Source organism: Macaca mulatta, chromosome 13 (assembly GCF_049350105.2).
Source record: "Macaca mulatta isolate MMU2019108-1 chromosome 13, T2T-MMU8v2.0, whole genome shotgun sequence".
Taxonomy (NCBI): domain Eukaryota; kingdom Metazoa; phylum Chordata; class Mammalia; order Primates; family Cercopithecidae; genus Macaca; species Macaca mulatta.
This window is the reverse complement of record NC_133418.1, coordinates 97012175-97032982: the sequence shown is the minus strand read 5'-3', so window position 1 is coordinate 97032982 and position 20808 is coordinate 97012175. Positions and strand designations below refer to the sequence as shown.

The following is a 20808-nucleotide window of genomic DNA, read 5'->3' as shown; positions in this document are numbered from 1 at the left end:
TCAAGTAGTGCTCTGGGACCTTCGATGGGCTTTTAACACATGTGAGGAAACCACTGGTTCAGGCAGGGGGCAGTATTATTAAGTAGGAATAGACACCAAAAAGCTTTGTACAAGATTTTTCAGACTGCTCTCTCAGAAGTATAACTCTTCCTACAAAGGAAGATGATGAAATTTGGCTGTCAAAGGTCCAGGATTCCTAGCCTTCTTGAATCTGTAGTTGCCAGCCCAAGGGCTGATTTCCTGTCAGTTCCTGTGTGGTTTGCACTACATCCTCTTTGCAACAGATCAGTATTTTAGGTCATCCATCATAACTGCTCTCCTGTAAGTTCTTGGCAATTTGATCTCAGTTTGCAGAAGGCAGCTGGCATACTTTGCTAGGAAGTGCAGCTGGAGAGCTCCTGTCTCACTCTTCCTAAGGCCAGGAAGCACACTATTGTTACTCATTGCTGCTTTCTTCCTTTAAAGAACAAAAAACTTCAAACTTTGACAAATTCTAAAGTTACTAGGTAGCAATTTGAAATTACTCTGATCGATTTGTTGGTCTAGGGCAAAAACTTGAGTGATCTTTTATATCATTGTAAATCTTGTCTGTTTTTCCCATAACACAGATATGTGCACTAGTGGAAGTTTGCTCCCCATTGCAAATGAAGTTGTGCTTGTCTTCAGAGTCACACGGGAATTTTTAGTTTTATTTTGTTTTAGGCTTTGATTGTCAAGGATGGTAACATGGCCTAATTTCTTCTCTGTGTTTTATTCCCTTAACATTGAGATTTTTGTATTCCTAATATCAGCATCGGCTAAGACTATTCACCTTGGATATGACTTGAATATTTGCATTGGATTTTCAAACTATATGAACAGAGATAAAGCACTTTATTTGGACTATTTAATGTTAAAATAAAAATATCATTTTAGTTTTTCGGATTTTTCATTCCATAATGGGTGACCTATGTTGTGAGATTTAGAAAAATGAGCAATTTTCCTCCTTTCTTATGACTCACAGGTCACATTTTGGCAACCTGATTTTTTTTTCCTGTAGAATGGTGATTACCTTTACCCCAGTTCACCTAAGAGAGGAACCTGTTTATAAAGAGGATACAACCTCATGCATGAATTATTTTAAATGGTATTCTTAATAATCTATGATGGTCCAGATCTTTTTATACTTCTGAGTCGTCGTCTTTACAAAAACCATATCTTCTGTGGAGTTAAACAAGATCATTAATGTAGCTCTTGGTTTCTTTTATGTTTTGGTTCCTAACATAAATGAAGGGGAAGGAAAGATAAGTTGTGCTGCTTTATAGAAAAATAGTGAGCTTTTTGAAGACCAAATTTATGTCAGATTTATGGGTATCAAGCAACAGCATCATAGAAACACCCCAAATCCTGATAGTGCACTAAGGATGGCACAAAGGAAGACATTTTTGGATTTGAGACATGAAAGAATTTGATGTCTAGATTATTTCTATCAAACCAAATCTTTAGTCTCTAAAATAATATATTGTTAAACTCTAGGAGCAAGAATCTTCTGTGATTTCTAAGGTCTGTTGCAGATGACCCACACAGTAGACAATCAGGAAATGTTTATTAAATGAGTGATACAAAGGCACTAAAAGATGATGTCTTATGTGGAAATTCTTAATTGGAAGGACACTAAGTAATTTTGGGAATCTTCCAGTGGGATAAGGAAGTATCTAAAGATTTGAAAAGCAGCAGCATAGTTTCTGCATTAAAGAAAGTAAAAGATAATTGTGAAGGTTGTATAGATTTAGCAGGTTGACTTGCATATTTAGAAAGAACTCAGAAAAAGAATCACAAAAGTAGTTTGTCAATATTTGGGCTAGTATAGGACTAACCAATTTTACTTTGTAAAAAACAATTCTTAATAGATCAATTCTTATTATAGAATGATGAGTATAGTACATTGGAAGCAAAAGATAAATCTAATTTATCCCAATTTTAGCAGAGCTTTTGATTCTATCCTTGGGATGAATCTGATAAGCAAATCATGAAATGGTTATTTAGACACAAGATGTGTTGCTTGACAGTATGCCTAAAGTATGTCATGACTAAGGAATGAATGCTACTTAATGTTGAAATCAGACAATTTGGTCATCTCAGTGTAGAGCAAATTGCAAAACTGTTTCTTCTCTGGCTAAAAGAATTTTAGTTATTGTCTTCCTGTTTCTCCTTTTTCTGTTTTCCACAACATTATCTCACTACACTTGGGTAAAACAAGTGTCAGGCAATTGCAGGGATGACCATCTCCTGTAGAAAGAAAAGAATCCACAAATTTCAAAGTACTTTAATTCATTCATCTATGCACCAGTCACTACTGAGGACCTACTCAGTCCAAATTTTGAAGCACAGTATTTGATGGCCTCCATTTTTTTTGGCACCATCATAATCTTTCCAGCATTCTCTTTACCCCATTTTCTACTAAACCAGATTGCCTTGATAGCCTGTCCTTAACCTCACTTTTCAATATTATCTGCTGTTCTTCATCATTCCTTGGGCACATAATTTGCTTTCTACCCTCTAAGTTTTGCTAGTTCTTTTATCTCTGTCTGGAATTACCATCCCATTTTTTTCTTTATCTAAGCCTACTCTAGACAGCACTAAGAGTAGACATTTTAAAAAAGAATTAGGTAGAGCATGATTTTAGATGAAAAGGAAGTAGTAAGTGAAGTAAGAGACTGTAGCAAACTGTGTTTTCCAAAGATGGCAACAACAGCATTTCCCATTCCACATGCTCTTCTATACCATGACCTTACCACTCCTCCAAGTATAATTTTATTCCCCTTGAATCTGGGTGGGCTTGTGATGATTTTGGCCAATAGAATATGATGTTTATTATGCAGTATGACTTTCAAGGCTGGGTCATAAAAGGGAATGCGGCTTTCATCTTACTCTAGTAGGAATGCTTTTTGCTTGGAGCTCTGCACCACTGTATAAGAAGTCTGTCTACATTGAGGTTGCTATGCTGTCAGGTAGCCAAACTACATGAAGAGGCCACATGTAGGTGCTGCAGTTGTCAGTTTTTATCTTGGAGTTTTCCCAGCCCAGGCATCAGAAATGTCAGTGAAATTGTGTTGGGCCTTTCAAACTGAGCACTACCAGCTGAACACCACTGAGTGATCTCAGTCAGTGCTGTGAGGAGCAGAAGAATCACCCGACTACATTCTGCCTATATTTCTAACCCACAGAATCTGTGAGCATAAGAAAATTGTTGTTTTAAGCCCTGAGTTTGGGGTAGTTTTTGTAGGTGGCAGTAGTAATTGGAATGTAGACTTTGAAGAATAGAAGTGGACAAGAGCCTGTAGGAGGGTGGAAGAGATGGGAAGAGGAGCAGAGATATAGAAGTTAAGTCTCCAGAGGGAGAAGGAAAAGACAAAAGGATTAGGAAAGAAATGGGTGGATATTGAGGAGCAAAGGTGAAGAATTCTCATCTGATGATAGTAAACAGCATTTAGATTTTTCAAGAATTCCACAGACTGCTTTTTATATATATATATCTATAAAATATATATGTATATTTAGTAGGGTTTATTTATTTTTATTGATTTTTTTTTTTTTTTTTATGAAGTTGGAGTAGAGCTCATCTGCCAAGAGGTGGAAGGTCTACAAAGGCCTGGCTGCTTGGTGGAGAGTATTGAAGACAGTACAGATGACTGACCTTTAGCTCCTTGCCTAACAAATACTCTTGTGAGGAAAGACGGCGGCTTGGCATTTTGTCATTATGTGTGAGTGGTCTGCCTTCCTTGGGAGAATTCGCACACAGGATACACTATCAGTTTGAAGTACTCTGAGCCCTGCAGAAGGAGAGAGGTTTTTTTTCCAGAGGAGTGCCTTAGGCTCAATGTGGCTCTGTGTTCGTGAGTTCTGAATCTCAAGATGACTTGAGGAATTTGAATAACCCAAAGCCACTTGTAGTTTTGTGAAATGGAAGGACACCACCTTTAGAGTGGGGACTTAGATTTTAAGTAGCAGCTTTCTTGAGAGAAGAAGGCAACAAATCTCCAGCTCTAGCTATGAAGCTTTAGAGAGCTTTTGTCCAAATTGAGGACTCAGCAAGAGTTGCTAATTGAGTGGCACTATAAATTGACTTGCTTCTATAAAAGTAAGAATTGTTTTCTGTAGCATCCAGCAATCTGGTCACCAGCCACAGGCGAGTCAATGTATTGTTTCTGTGAAGGATTACATGCTCCTTGTTTAAATGTGGTCCTAAGAGCCTAGGAATCCTGCAAGTTTTAGACAGTTTTCCATTTAGTGAAATAAGATACCTGATTAATTGTTGGAATCTTTTAATTAATGTTTTATGAAGAGAGATGCTGTAAAGCCTCATTAAAATACTATTACTGGATAAAAGAACAGTACTTTCATGACAGGATAACAGTGATATATCCAATCTTTATGTAGTCTAGTCAGAAGATAGAATTTGCTCCTAGGTTATCAGGGGAGTCTAATATATTTCACTTTTGATCTCTGTCACTTGCTTCTATTTCAATATTTCTTAATGTTCTATTTTTTTTTTTTCTACTGTGTTGGAGTGACCTTGGCACTTCTGAGATGTTGTGACTTGTGTTTGCTGCTTTCTCTACTCCTTCCCTGAAAACTGCAGTACATGTAGATAACTCGCTCTCACAGACACTGCTTGATTTCCTTCTGTCTGACTTGCGTAATTTTCCTGGCAGAGGCACAACTGTCTTTGTCCTTTGTTATCATCAACTTACATTTAAACTATCAGAAAAAATTGCCATTGTGATGCTATTGCTTTTGAAAAACTGCTCATTTTCTTTTGCTTGATTTTGTTTTTTCATACTTTCAGTGAATGTTGGCTAGAGCTTGTGTGTCTTTAACTGTTTTTACTCTGGTCATAGTTTTATTTTTATTTTTTAGTCTTTTCATTCATTGCTTCTGGAAAGCATTTTTAAATATCTACTTTTGAAGAATTCTGATTGCTTCATTCTACTTTTTCAGCATCTTAATTTTTCATTCATTTCAATAGATTGTTTCCCCACTTCATCTTCTGTGGATTACTGCACTTGCTTTTGTTCATTGTTAGACTTATTGTTTAGATCTGTCGTGTGTGAACTCAAAGGATCCTTCATACCATTTTTTTTTTTACATCTTTCTTATCCAGTTACTAGGCATTTCAGAGTTATTTGACAGTAGAAAGTATTCAGTTTTTTTCATGAATTCCACAGGCTAATGCTTGATTTTCACAAAATTTGTGAAAGCGGGTGGAGTCTTGCACAGCCTTCCAAGCACTATTTTGTGGGAGCTAAAGTACAAGGCATAGTCCAAGATTGCCCTTTGTGTGCAAGTTTGATTCTGCTGCTGGTGCTCTGGTTTGTGCCTGTGTGTGCAGTCAGCAAAAGACTCATTGTTAAACAATGAACTCAGAATTCAAAGAAAGATTGGTGTGGTTTTTTTCTCCCCAGCCAGCATTCTGTGGTTATTTCTACTGATTTTTTGGCAAGTGTTGCTTGTCTGTGTCGAGCTGTGCCACATCAGCCTAAAGTTTCTACTTTGTATAGCTCAGCTAGGAATTAGAAAGAAATGTTTACAGTCATATACCATTTCGTATTTTCCAAAGTAGTTTTACTTAAAATGGTTTCATTTTAATCTTCCAACAACTTTCTGAGGACTGGCTGTCTTGCTTAACATGTAAGGCAGGACCACAGAGCCTAAGTGACTAGCCTGAGGTCAAATAACTGGGAGATCAGGGACCTGGAACTCAGGGCCGGGACTTCTGAGTCCCAAGTCCAGTGCTTTTTCCACTTAGCATGTTAGGAAATAAATATCATCTTTATTATCATACAATAATAACTTGCTTCTCCGTATTAGTAGATAAGAGCAAATCAACTGCTTATGATGATAAATAAGGATAAGCAATGGCTTTGCTGAATAGGCAGTAAACACACTATCAGATGCTAATGCCGTCTGCCATACATCAGCTGGGGAAGGTGGTGGTCAGTTGGCATTGGGAAGTTAACTGAAAAACTTCCACTATTGTGTGGGCATCTCTTAGACACTTTAGGAGTAACAACTTGTGGTTGGTTGTTTTTGTTTTGTTTCCGAGAACAGAAATCACCCGCAGAATCTGGTGAAGATCGGGTGAGAAGTTAATCAGGCTTATGTGAGATAAAGGCTCAGTTTCAGCTTTGAGATGTAGAGAATAGTCTTAAGTGCTTTATTTTGCTATATGTGTTTTTAAGACAACAGACGGTCCGATCCCCAAACTTATAATAGTTCAACTTAGGATTTTTTTACCTTTGCGATGGTGCAAAAGTGATGCACATTCAGTAGAAACTGTGCTTTGAGTACCCGTGCAATCATTCTGCTTTTCACTTCCAGTATAGTAGTCAATGAATTACATGAGATAGTCAACACTTAATTATAAAATAGACTTTGTGTTAGATGATTTTGCATAACTATAAGCTAATGTAAGTGTTCTGAGCACATTTAAGGTAGGGTAGGTTAAGCTATGATGTTCAGTAGGTTATTAAATGCATTTTTTACCTAACAATATTTTCAGCTTATGATGGGCTTACTGGGAGGTAACTCCATTGTAAGTTGAGGAGTATCTGTACTTAGCATGTGGTTGTATCTTCTGTGCCCTGACCCAGTAACATGGATTTGTGATTCACTTCTATTACCCGGCCTAATACATCTCTAATTGCCTTAATTATCTTTTTTTTTTTTTTTTTTTTTTTTTTTGGAGAGATCAGGTCTCACTCTGTCACCCAGGCTGGAATGCAGTGGTGCGATCATAGCTCACTGTAACCTTGACCTCCCAGGCTCAAGTGATCCTCCCATCTCAGCCTCCTGTGTAGCTGGGACTACAGGCATGCACCACCGCATCTGGCTAATTTTTAAATTTTTTTTGTAGAGATGGGGTCTCACTATGTTGTCCAGGCTGATCGCAAACTCCTGGGTTCAAATGATTATCCTGCCTCAGCCTCCCAAAATAATGAGATTACAGTCATGTGCCACCATGCCTTGTCTCCCTTAATCATATCTTTTTGTTTTATAAGTTAAACAACAGTTTTGAACTACTTTCTAAAATCATTTGGAAATTTTTGTTTGTTTGTTTCTTTTTTTAAGAGATAAGATCTCGCTGTCACCCAGGCTGGAATGCACTGAATCATAGCTCGCTGCAGCCTCAAACTCCTCGGCTAAAGCAATCCTTCTGCCTCAGCCTCTCAAGTTCCTGGGATTACGCGTGCGTGCCACTGCATCTGACTAATGTTTTAATTTTTTATGGAGACAGGACATTGCTTTATTGCCTAGGGTGGTCTCTAACTCCTAGCTTCAAGGGATCCTCCTGGCCTCCCAAAGTGGTGGGATTACAGGTGTGAGCCACTGTGCCTGGTAGTTTTTCTTTAATGTGGGAAATATGAGAGAAGGAAACTTAAAGGTCAAGATAATAAAGTGGACGTGATAGGTATAGCTAAACTCTTTGAGCATTTGTGAGTGAAAAAATTGGATTTTCATTTTCAAATGTACTTAAAATGTATTTAGAAATGAAGTTATCAAAAGATTTTAACTTTAGCTTATGATTTAAATAAGTACCCAGTTTTATTTTATGAAACAGAAGGGATCAGAAAGAAATTTGATACGGTTAAAAGCAAATTTAATTAAAATAGACTATTAGCTCTTCAAGCTATTATTTTGCTACAGTACCTCTTAAGAAACATGGGTTTTTCAGAATTTATGTCATCCTAATAATTAACTGAACTGAAGAACTGCATGTTTTTAGAGCTAAAGACTGTTTGATGTCATCTAATCTACTACCTATTGTAGCAATTGCTTTAGTAGTGTTCTTGGTAAATGCATATATAGCTACTATCATTAAAAAGAATATTATCCACGAGACAACATTACAGTGCTCATTCAAAAAATATTTTTGTCCTAGGAACAAAACAACTTTATTTTCTTATCTGCGTGACAGTTTTATGGTACTGAAATGAGCTCTCAGCAGAATTCTTATTTGAACTAATTAGCCATACCAAAATTCCTTTTATTGTGGTGATCTTTTTGACAAGTGGAATTACTAGAATTACCACAATAATCATCTGGTTGAAGAAATTGTGGATAATGGCAGCAGACTATAGACGAAGGAAATCATAGTCCCAATATTTAAAGAAAAGAAGGAGGGGCCAGGCAAGGTGGCTCATGTCTGGTCCCAGCACTTTGGGAGGCCGAGGTGGGCGGATCACCTGAAGTCCAGAGTTCGAGACCAGCCTGGCAAACATGGCAAAACACCATGTCTATTAAAAATACAAAAATTACCTGGGCGTGTTGGCACATGCTTGTAATTCCATCTACTCCAGAGGCTGAGGCAGGAGAATTGCTTGAACCTGGGAGGTGGAGGTTGCAGTGAGCTAAGATTGCACCACTGCACTCCAGCCTGGGTGACAGACAAAGACTCTGTCTCAAAAAAAAAAAGAAAAAAAAAAAGAAAGAAAAAGAAAGGAAAGATATATTCCTAAAGGAGTCAATACATTGTTTGAGAGCATTTAAAACATGTTATATCTTTAGTAGCCAACATGGGTTTACATAGAAGCAAGTTATACTAAACCAGTCTTATGCTTTTTTAATGGTAGATCAGCTGACATAGCAAATCATTTCAGAAGAAAATTTAACAATTTCTCTCTGATGTCTTTCTAGATGTTTCATATGTTATTATACCAAAAAGTAGTTAAGCAGATTTGCAGTAAATGGAACAATCATTGGAAAATCTCAGATGAAATACTCTAGGGTTGTATTTTTGACTCTGTTTTATTCAACATTTTTCTGAGTGATATAACATACTTGTTCAACTTGTGGAGGACTCAAGTTTAAAGAGACAGCTACTATGACATATGACAAAATTTCAGTCTTTCCCAGTAGGTTAGTATGTTGGTTTAGAAGCAGCAGGATGTAATAAGAGTAAAGTCCGTTGCTATGGTTTGAATATGGTTTGCCATATCGAGACTTTGTCTTCAATGTGGTGCTGTTGAGAGATGGTACCTTTCAGAGGTGATTAGATCATGAAGATAGATGGATTAGTGTATTTCTCTTGATACCGGATTAGTTCTCATGAGAATGGATTAGTTCCCAAGAGAGTGGGTTGTTATAAAATGAAACTACCTCTCATGTGTTGTCCTTTTCCCTTCTCATGTACCTGGTTTCCCTTCCATTTCTCTGCCATGTTTCGATGCAGCATGAGGCCCTCACTAGAAGCTACCACACTTGACCACTCAAACTTGAACTTCCCAATTGGTGGAACTACGCACTACATAAACCTTTTTCTTTATATAAATTGCCCAGTCTCAGGTATTCTGTTATAGTAACACAAAAAAACAGATGAAGACATCCATTATTTAGGTTTCAAAAATTAGTTGTATAAGTGGAGGAAAGCAGTTACATAAAAAATTATCTGCGATATATAGTATGAACCAGTAATGTGATGCAATTACTGAAAAAGCTAACACAGTCTTGTGCTGGATTAGTGAAACTTTGGGTCTCCAGTGTGGAATGAGGTTGTTGTGCCTGTAATATGGCAGACCATACATGAGTGTTGTATTGACTTTTGTGCAGCACAGTGTAGGAACAACATTAACTAGGGTATGTTCGACAGAAATCATTACACATTACACACTGCTTGAAGAAGCTGAGTGCTAGTTTTTAAAGATAGAAAGGGCTGGAAATGGAGGCTCAGATAGGTTTTAGGTTTTATAAATTGTTCAAGATGATTTTATTAGTTCTTAGCAGATCCAGTTCTCTGTTCTCAATTCTGGGTTCTTTCTACTCATCACATTTTGTTCTTCTAGAAAATAAAACCAATGTTAGCAAGTAGAAGTTATTAGGAAACAGATTTTGACTCCGCAGAGAGTTTTAAATAATTGTTGTTGTCCTCTAATGTAAGGAACTACTTTGGGAAGTAGTGAGGTTTTCGTTACAGGAGAAATTGAAATAGATGTAGTATAACTGCTTTATTGGAGATAGGGTATGTTTTAAGGGATAATTGTGAGTTCAACTATGTCAGAAACTGAGCTGGATAACATACGGAGGGCAATGAACCATATGCCCCTCTATGTCTGTTGTCCTGGTTAATTATTAATAATGCCCTTTTTTCCCACTCTGGTGTTCCGTTTTTCGTAATAAATTTTCTCGTTGCTTTCATTATAAGTTTTTTTCCAACTCTGTAAGTATGCTGAATGAAAATTATTTCAACGTAAATTATATTGGTTTACCATATGAAATCAAATCTTGGTGGCAATATGTGGAGTCTTGGAGAAAATCACTTAAAAATATTTTTGAAATGGAAAATTTCAAGCACTTAGAAATGTAAAGAGAATGGCATAATGAACTCCTGTGTACCTATCACACAGTTTCACAGCTATCAACTCATAGTCAATTCTATTTCATATGTCCTCCATCAGTTTTTTCCCAAATAATTTTGAAGCAAATTCCAAGTGTCGTATCATATCATCTGTGAGTATTCAGTATGTGTCATATCATATCATCCATGAGTATTCAGTATGTGTCTTTATAAGCTATGGACTCTCTTTGTAAACAACTTTAATATCATTGGCACACTTTAAAAAATAAATGCTGATTCTTAAGTCTTTTATTACTAGTCATTATTCAATTTTTTTGGTTGCTATATATATACACACACACGTATACATATGTACATACATATACAAACATACATATGTAAAATGTGTGTGTGCTTTACAGTTGTGTGGATACTGATTGTGTACACATTGCAATAGGTTGATACGTCATTTAGGTCCCTTATTTGCAATTATCTGGTTCCCTTATTCCTCCCTTTTTTCTTTGTCTTTTTTTCTTTTCCTCCTCCTTCTTTTCTTCATATTCTTCACTTGGTTCTCATTTCTTCACCTTCTGTTATTATTTTTTTCTCTCTTCTTTTTTTTTTTTTGAAACGAAATCTCGCTCTGTCGCCCAGGCTGGAGTGCAGTGGCTGGATCCCAGCTCACTGCAGGCTCTGCCTCCCGGGTTTACGGCATTCTCATGCCTCAGCCTCCCGAGGAGCTGGGACTACAGGCGCCCGCCACCACGCCCGGCTAGTTTTTTGTATTTTTTTAGTAGAGATGGGGTTTCACCGTGTTAGCCAGGATGGTCTCGATCTCCTGACCTCGTGATCCGCCCATCTCGGCCTCCCAAAGTGCTGGGATTACAGGCTTGAGCCACTGCGCCCGGCCATTTTTTTCTCTCTTCTTTTTCTTCTTTGTTTTATATTTATTTGTAAAGAAGCTGGGCCATTTGTTCTCTAGTTTTCCACAGTTTGATTTTAATGATTTCATTTCTGTGGTGTCATTTGATGTGGTAGTTTGATCTAGAAGCTTACTCAGGTACAGGTTTTTTTTTTTGTTTGTTTTGGTTTTGGTTTCTGGCAAGAATATCTCACAGGTAACATATTCTTTCATTGGACGCATATAATATGGCAGCCTTCAGTGATCTTTGCTTAGATCCATTAATTTGTTAAGTGTTGCAAAATGGTGATATTCTGTCATTTCTTCTTCATTTATTAGTTGGAATACTTGTGTCGAGAGTTTTTCCTGATCAACTATTTTGTAATCCTGAGTACAGGTTTCTTTAGGAAGGATAGGATAAATTCTTTTTTCTTTATTTTCCAGTTTTCAAAATGATACATAGATCTTTCACATCTTCTGAAGACAACTTGATTTGTTAATATATCATTAACTCATGGGTTTAAAATAATTTGTTGTATTTTAATTCATTACAGTTATTGTTACTGATGCTTAAATTCATCCATCTTTGACCAGGAGCCTCTGCATGATGGCTCTTCAAGTCTTGTTGATATGACCCCCAAAACCTTTGATAGTTTCTTGCTTTCTGGCATGACCAGATGTTTCAGGCTCATCTTGTACTTTTTAAACTCTGGGCCTCAGGCCAGTCTTTTCAGTCTTTGTCCCCTCACCCCTCATCAGCTATAATTCTTGTAAGAAATTGCTGTACTCTGCAAAAATGTCTGGCTGGCTGTAGTGAGTTGCCAAACCAGACTCTCCCAGGGCTCAGGCTATGCTTTTTGTTTGATTAATTTGGTACAGCAGGCAGCTTTAATAGCTTGAACCATTCTCCTCTATATTAAGTAGCTTTGTTTGTTTTGTTCCTTTATTTGCCTTTTGGGCACAAACCTGCTGCCTTCCTTTACTAGTGGTGGGATAGAAATAGAAATACCAAAGCCTTGTCTTATGGCATTGATCTTTAGTGGGCCAGACTGAGTGCTATCTTCTTGGGGGTTGTCATTTAACAGGCAGAAGTGTCAGAGATATGATTTTAGAAAATCACATAGGGCCATGAATAGATATCAAAGATTTCTTTTCTCCAGGAGAAATATATATTTCCTCATTGAACAGCCAAGCTTCCTGCCTTTGTTTGGTTCCTGAAACAGAAGACCCTGAGACAAAAATTTGAGTACATATACTTCACTGGGAGATGATATGATTTGGTTGTGTCCCCACCCCAGATCTCATCTTGAATTCCCACATGTTGTGGGAAGGACTTGTGGGAGGTAATTGAATCATGGGGGTAGGTCTTGCCCATGCTGTTCTCGTGATAGTGACTAAGTCTCATTAGATCTAATGGTTCCTTAAGGAGGAATTTCCCTGTACAAGCTCTCTCTTTTCCTCCTCCATGTGGTGTTGAGCCTGTGAGTGCACAGAAGTGAAGAATTGGGGTTTGGGAACCTCCTCCTAGATTTCAGAAGTTGTATGGAAATGCCTGGATGCCCAGGCAGAAGTTTGCTGCAGGGGTGGGGCCCTCATAGAGAACCTCTGCTAGGGCAGTACAGAAGGGAAATGTGGGGTTAGAGCCCCCACACAGAGTTCCTACTGGGGCACTGCCTAGTGGAGCTATGAGAAGAGGGCTATCATCCCCAGACCCCAGAATGGTAGATCCACTGACAGCTTGCACCATGTGCCTAGAAAAGCCACAGACATTCAACACCAGCCCGTGAAGGCAACTGGGAGGGTGGCTGTACCCTGCAAAACCACAGGGGTTGAGCTGCCCAAGACCATGGGAATCCACCTGTTGCATCAGCATGACTTGGATGTGAGACATGGAGTCAAAGGAGATAATTTTGGAGCTTTAATATTTGACTGCCCCACTGGATTTTGGACTTGCTTGGGGCCTGTAGCCCCCTTTGTTTTGCCAGTTTCTGCCATGTGGAATGGCTGTATTTACCCAGTTCCTGTACCCTCATTTTGTCTAGGAAGTAACTAACTTGCTTTTGATTTTACGGGCTTATAGGCAGAAGGGACTTGCCTTGTCTCACATGAGACTTTGGATGCCAAAATGAGTTAAACCTTTAGGGAACTGTTGGGAAGGCATGACTGGTTTTGAAATGTGAGGACATGAGATTTAGGAAGGGTCAGGGGTGGAATGATATGGCTTGTCTGTTTTCCCACTCAAATCTCATCCTGAATTCCCACGTGTTGTGGGAGGGACATAGTGGGAGTTGATTGAATTGTGGTAGTAGGTCTTTCCTGTGCTGTTCTTGTGATAGTGAATAAGTCTCATGAGATCTGATGGTTCTATAAGGGAGAGTTTCCCTACACAAGCCCTCTCTTTGCCTGCTGTCGTCCATGTAAGTTGTGACTTGCTCTTCCTTGCCTTGTGCCATGTTTGTGAGGCTTCCCCAGCCATGTGGAACTGTGAGTTCACCATTAAACCTCTTTGCCTTATAAATTGCAAATCTTGGTTATGTCTTTATCAGCAGTGTGAAAATGGACTAATATAGGAGGTGATCTCTGGAAGCACAGTGAGGGGGTGGGGAAGAGAAAGAGAGGGAGAAAAGCCAAAATAGAGCACATTGAAGAGTAGGTTATTGCTGTTGTTAAGGGGGGTTAAATTTCACTCACAACCTCCCAGCTATGTGAAACTCACTTCAGTATTGTGCCAGGGAAAGGCAAGGAAGTTGTTTACACATGCACCCTCATCCTTGATTCTTAGTGTCATTCACTTGCAAGTAGTCCAGCCTTTTTATATACTGGCCAAGCTACTTGCTAAGCCAGAGAATGCCCTTATGCAGACAGATGCAGTTACTGGCGCTGGATGGCCACGATTTCTAGCAGTGGTTCTTTCTCAAACTGAGGGTGGGGCTCAGGGGAGAGGAGGAGGTTATTTTGCTCTCCAAGGAGCATTTGGTAAATTCTGTGGACATTTTTGGTGGTCACAACTGGGGGGAGGAAAAAGTGCTACTGGCTGGCATCTAGTGGGTAGAGACCTGGGATACTGCTAAATATACCACAGTTCATATGGTTGCCCCCTATAGCAAAGAGTTATCCATCCCCAAATGTCAATAGTTCCATGGCTTAGAAACTCTATTTTACAGGAATTCAGAGCTGCGGGTGACTTCTGGGTGGGAGGACCAAGGGAATATGGTGGGACACTATGGCATCTGCTACACTTCTCAGGTATACCCTGAGTTTCTTGGTACTCTGCTTTTGCTCATGATGTTCCCTTTGTATCCTCATTTCCAAATCCTTTTTATTCTTTAATTTTTTTTTGGTATATAGTCTATATGCTATATTTTTTCACTTTTTATAAAGGAATATATTAATGTATTTTTAACTTTTTTAGAGTTTTGTTGTCTAACTCCCAGTCCAAGTGCCACTTATTCAATGATGTCATCTGTTAGATCCTTACTAATTCCTGTATTTTCAGAATTTGCATGGTGTTATTTGTTTATTTCTTGTGATGCTAATACATTTTTACCTTGTGTTATATTTTTCTATCAAGTTGTTATTTTAAAGGATAACATCTGCCTTTTAAAACTTGGAACAAATTATACTATGAGCATCTGTAAACCCTTTATTTAATCTATCAGTTGTTAACGTTTTGCCATGTTTTAAAAGTCTCCCTCTACTCACATGTATATGTATATGCTGATATAGATATATAGTTTACAGTATCTATCTCTAAATCTTTGAGTCGTTTTAAAGTAAGTTGCAAATATTTTCATACTTCACCCCTAAGTACTTCACTATGTATCTCCCAAGAAGAGAACATTTTTCTTCTATAGAATCTCAATGCCACTATCATACTCAAGAAATGTAACATGGTTACAGTAACATCTTATGTGTGGTCCATATTTATATTTACCCACTTGTCCATTAATATCCTTTTTTCCCGCAGATCTGTGATCCAGTGAAAGATCATGCATTATATTTACTGCTCACACTGAAACATTTTTAATTTTTTTTTTCTTTAATCTAGAACAATTCTCTTACCTTTTTTTTTTTTTTTTTGGTTATTCATGACCTTAACGAGTAATGATTTTTAAGAGTCCGGGCTGTTGTTTTGTAACTTATCCCACAATTTGGTTTGTCTGATTTTCTCTTCATGGTTGTATTCAGTTTAAACATATTTGTCAAGCTTTTAAAATAAGTGATGTTACGTACTTCTCAGTGCAGTTATCACAAGGCCCATGATATCAGTTTCTTCCATTGTTGCTGCTGCTTAAATTAAACCACTTGTTTAAATTAAGTTGGTGTCTACCAGATTTTCTCATTATAAAGATACCTCTTCTCAATTATAATGAATTAGTGATCTGTGAGGTGACACTGAGACTGTATCCTGTTCCAAAAAACATTTTGCCCGATGTTTTTAGTATCTTGAATCATTACTACAAGCTTTATTGGGGCAGAATCTCTTTCTTTTCTTTTCTTTTCTTTTTTTTAAATTATACTTTAAGTTCTAGGGTACATGTGCACAACGTACAGGTTTGTTACATATGTATACATGTGCCATGTTGGTGTGTTGCACCCATTAACTCGTCATTTACATTAGGTATATCTCCTAATGCTATCCCTCCCCGTTACCCCTACCCTACCACAGGCCCCAGTGTGTGATGTTCCCCTTCCTGTGTCCAAGTGTTCTCATCGTTCAATTCCCACCTATGAGTGAGAACACATGGTTCTCTGTTTTCTGTTCTTGTGATAGTTTGCTGAGAATGATGGTTTCCAGCTGCATCCATGTCCCTACAACGGACAAGAACTCATCCTTTTTTATGGCTACATAGTATTCCATGGTGTATATGTGCCACATTTTCTTAATCTAGTCTGTCGTTGATGGACATTTGGGTTCATTCCAAGTCTTTGCTACTGTGAATAGTGCTGCAGTAAACATACATGTGCAAGTGTCTTTATAGCAGCATGATTTATAATCCTTTGGGTATATACCCAGTAATGGGATGGCTGGGTCAAATGGTATTTCTAGTTCTAGATCCTTGAGGAATCACCACACTGTCTTCCACAATGCTTGAACTAGTTTACAGTCCCACCAACAGTGTAAAAGCGTTCCTATTTCTCCACATCCTCTCCAGCACCTGTTGTTTCCTGACTTTTAATGATCACCATTCTAACTGGTGTGAGATGATATCTCATTGTGGTTTTGATTTGCATTTCTCTGATGGCGAGTGATGATGAGCATTTTTTCATGTGTCTGTTGGCAGCATAAATGTCTTCTTCTGAGAAGTGTGTGTTCATATCCTTTGCCCACTTTTTGATGGGGTTGTTTGTTTTTTTCTTGTAAATTTGTTTGAGTTCTTTTAGGTTCTGGATATTAGCCCTTTGTCAGAAGAGTAGATTGCAAAAATTTTCTCCCATTCTGTAGGTTGCCTGTTCACTCTGATGGTAGTTTCTTTTGCTGTGCAGAAGCTCTTTAGTTTAATTAGATCCCATTTGTCAATTTTGGCTTTTGTTGCCGTTGCTTTTGGTGTTTTAGACATGAAGTCCTTGCCCATGCCAATGTCCTGAATGGTATTGCCTAGGTTTTCTTCTAGGGTTTTTATGGTTTTAGGTCTAACATTTAAGTCTCTAATCCATCTTGAATTAATTTTTTTTTTTTTTTGAGATGGAGTCTCGCTCTGTCACCCAGTCTGGAGTGCAGTGGCGCAGTCTCGGCTCACTGCAAGCTCCGCCTCCCGGGTTCACGCCATTCTGCCGCCTCAGCCTCCCGAGTAGCTGGGACTACACGTGCCTGCCACCACACCCGGCTAATTTTTTTGTATTTTTAGTAGAGACAGGGTTTCACCGTGTTAGCCAGGATGGTCTCGATCTCCTGACCTTGTGATCCGCCCACCTTGGCCTCCCAAAGTGCTGGGATTACAGGCGTGAGCCACCGCACCCGGCCTTGAATTAATTTTTGTATAAGGAGTAAGGAAGGGATCCAGTGTCAGCTTTCTGCTTACAGCTAGCCAGTTTTCCCAGCACCATTTATTAAATAGGGAATCCTTTCCCCATTTCTTGTTTTTGTCAGGTTTGTCAAAGATCAGATGGTTGTAGATATGTGGTATTATTTCTGAGGCCTCTGTTCTGTTCCATTGGTCTATATCTCTGTTTTGGTACCAGTACCATGCTGTTTTGGTTACTTTAGTCTTGTAGTATGGTTTGAAGTCAGGTAGCATGATGCCTCCAGCTTTGTTCTTTTGGCTTAGGATTGTCTTGGCAATGCGGGCTCTTTTTTTGGTTCTATATGAACTTTAAAGTAGTTTTTTCCAATTCTGTGAAGAAAGTCATTGGTAGCTTAATGGGGATGGCATTGAATCTATAAATTACCTTGGGCAGTATGGCCATTTTCATGATATTGATTCTTCCTATCTATGAGCATGGCATGTTCTTCCATTTGTTTGTGTCCTCTTTTATTTCGTTGAACAGTGGTTTGTAGTTCTCCTTGAAGAGGTCCTTCACATCCCTTGTAAGTTGGATTCCTAGGTATTTTATTCTCTTTGAAGCAATTGTGAATGGGAGTTCATTCATGATTTGGCTGTCTGTTTGTCTGTTATTGGTGTATAAGAATGCTTGTGATTTTTGCACATTGATTTTGTATCCTGAGACTTTGTTGAAGTTGCTTATCAGCTTAAGGAGATTTGGGGCTGAGACGATGGGTTTTCTAAATACACAATCATGTCATCTGCAAACAGGGACAATTTGACTTCCTCTTTTCCTAATTGAATACCCTTTATTTCTTTCTCTTGCCTGATTTGGGGCAGAATCTCTTAACTCTTTTTCTGTCAGTGACAGTACTTAACATAATGTATATGTTTAATATTTGTTGAGAGATTGAATGAATTAATAAATGAAAATTTTGTCTTTAGAGAATGAGAAAACGTCTTGATTTATCCTGCCAGTTTAACCAAAATCTTTACAGTCACATGCTCTTTTTCTTAAGCTTGTTCAAGTATAGAATAATTAATTACTGTTTTTTTTTTCCTATTGCTTCACATCTCAGGGTTTTTTCACAGTTTCCTCCAAATGGCATTATCTCTTTTTCTTCTCAGTAAATTCAAAGCTACTTATTCTGTATGTTTAAACCAACTTTACAACATCCATCTCATTATGATATTTCATTAACAGAAAAATAAATGTAAATACATAGTGTTCTAGGAGCTACACCTAAATCAAGGGTGTGTGAGTGTGTGTATGGGTATATAAAAATCAAGCTTACTTGCTAAATTTTCCTGTGGTTTTTTTTTTTTTTTCAGTGTTTTACTATTTCATGACAAGGATCATTACTGATTTGTTTTAAAATTATATTGAATTCTGAACTACTTTTTAAGACTACAACAATCATAGAAAGGTTGAAAAAGCTTACTTTCTTTTTTATAGTGTCACTTGCATTGTAGTTATTAAAAAAGAATTGATAACAAATTGCAGTAATGAAACAGTTTGTGAATATGCATTACAAGATTACTAAGGCTAAAATTTTCTGCAGTAGAATATTTATTGCTCAATAAAGTAATGCTAATTTATAGCATTTGGCTTAAAATATTGTTATTTTATGCACCGAAACAAGTATACAAAAATAGAAGGTTAAAAGTTCATTTAAAGCATATTACATCTGAAGATGGGACATTATACCCCTTTCTGAATTAGTCTAATTTTCTGAGAGTCAACAACATGTATATTCTCTCTGATATACATATAAGAATCATGTAGCTTAATTTCCTGAAAATTGTCTTATTATAAACCACTGAAAGAACTAGGCATATTTAACCTAGAGAAGAGAAGATTAAAAGAAGACCTGACAGTCATCTGTAGATGATTTGGGGACTTTCGTGTAGAATAATGTTTAGGGTAGAACTAGTGTTAGCAGGTAAAAGTGATTTGTAGCTATATTTTCTGTTTCAATATGAGAAAGAACTTTTTTCAATGACTAATAACTGCCCAGGAACATAATGTAGTATCTAATGAGGTAGGGAGGACATTTTACATTGAGATAGTCATGGAAAATTAAGTGACTTTTCTTTCTTACCTTCCCTTCATTCCCTTTGTTTCCTTCTTTCCTAATCAGTGTTTCCTCTAGGTCTGTGCTGTCCAATATGGTGGCTACTAGCCACATGTGGTGATGGAGTCTTTGAAATGCGGCTAGTCTGAATTGAGATGTGCTGTAAGTGTGAAATACACATCAGATGCTAAAGTGTTATATTTAAAAATGTAAAATATCTCACTGATAACTTTTATATTGATGACATGTTGAAATGGTACTATTTTATATATCCTGGCTAAATAAAATATAAAGGTTATATAACTTTTATTAATTATTATTTTAATTAGTAGCTTTTTTTTTTTTTTTGATGGAGTCTCGTGCTGTTGCCCAGGCTGCAGTGCAGTGGCTCGATGTCGACTCCCTGTAACTTCCGCCTCCCAGGTTCAAGTGATTCTACTGGCTCTGCCTCCCGAGTAGCTGGGACTATAGGCGCGTGCCCCCACACCTGGCTAATTTTTATATTTTTTAGTAGAGACGGCATTTCACCATGTTGGCCAGGCTGGTTTTGAACTCCTGACCTCAGGTGATCCACCCGCCTCGGCCTCCCAAAGTGCTAGGATTACAGTTATGAGCCACTGTGCCTGGCCGTAATTATTAGCTTTAATTATCAGTTCTTGGTGAAAATGAGTAAACTGAACTCTATCTCTCTCATTGGTTTTAATTTAAAACTATAGAGTGCCTGAAGAATACGTACAGGAACTGCTTGAGGACTCTGAAAAGTAATTATTAGACATACTAAGAAGAAATAAAAACTCAAAGATTAACCCATATGGAGGTCATTTTCTTGTGATTTAAAAAAAATTGTTTATCTTTTCTTTCCATATCTCCTGATTTGGATCCTAGGACATCCTGGCACTATGCACTGGGCAAGGACAGAAAATTCTCCAAAGAAAACCCTCTCCCGGGTCAAAGACATAGAAAGGGGGACCCTTCAGGATGGAATCTTTTTTTTTTTTTCCCCACCAACTCTTCTGTCCCTAAGGCGGGCAAGCTCTAGTGATGAAACAGGACTCTTGCAGTAGCCTCTTAGACTCTTTTGTTTTGGGGTTTCTCCTCCAGATTGACACAGTAATGGAAAGTACATAAAAACATGGGGAGGGGAAAACTCCCAGTTTCAAGCCAGAGTACCAGGAAAAGGTGCCACTGGGAGGCAGAGTACAGGGGAAATCACAGAGAAGAGGGGCTGGAGAAAAGGATCCTTTAAATCTGTGTATGAAGTCTCAGGCTTATCCTTGAGCTTCACACGTGGAACCGGACAGAATCAATATAGCAGAATCTTTGAGAACTGAGCTACAGCATAGAACATTGCCCAGACTAGCCTCTGGGTGGTGTGTACTTTGGGAAAACCAGAATAGCGTTTAAAGGCTTTGAAAACTATTCGAATGAATCAAGTCCACAGAAGATGGTTTAGTGCTTTCACTCTGAACCTAACTTTATGCCAATTCATTTGGCAATTAAGTGAAATGAACACATTCCTTGAAAGAAATAAACTAT

At 37.9% G+C, this 20808-nt stretch overlaps 1 protein-coding gene across 27 annotated transcripts in view; it reads left to right on the top strand.

Annotated features, from left to right (window-relative positions):
* BABAM2 (BRISC and BRCA1 A complex member 2) overlaps positions 1–20808 on the top strand; it is a 456851-nt gene that overhangs the window by 66306 nt on the left and 369737 nt on the right. For 2 of the 27 annotated variants that reach the window (XM_077959849.1, XM_015111993.3), the window contains exon 1: positions 19339–19434. The exons of 24 other annotated variants lie outside the window; for them this stretch is intronic. In XM_077959849.1, the coding sequence (XP_077815975.1) occupies positions 19428–19434 (7 nt within the window). In that variant the 5' untranslated portion in view covers positions 19339–19427. Of the gene's footprint in view, positions 1–19336; positions 19435–20808 lie in introns of those variants that run through there. One more of the 27 variants, XM_077959850.1, reaches the window with a different exon arrangement.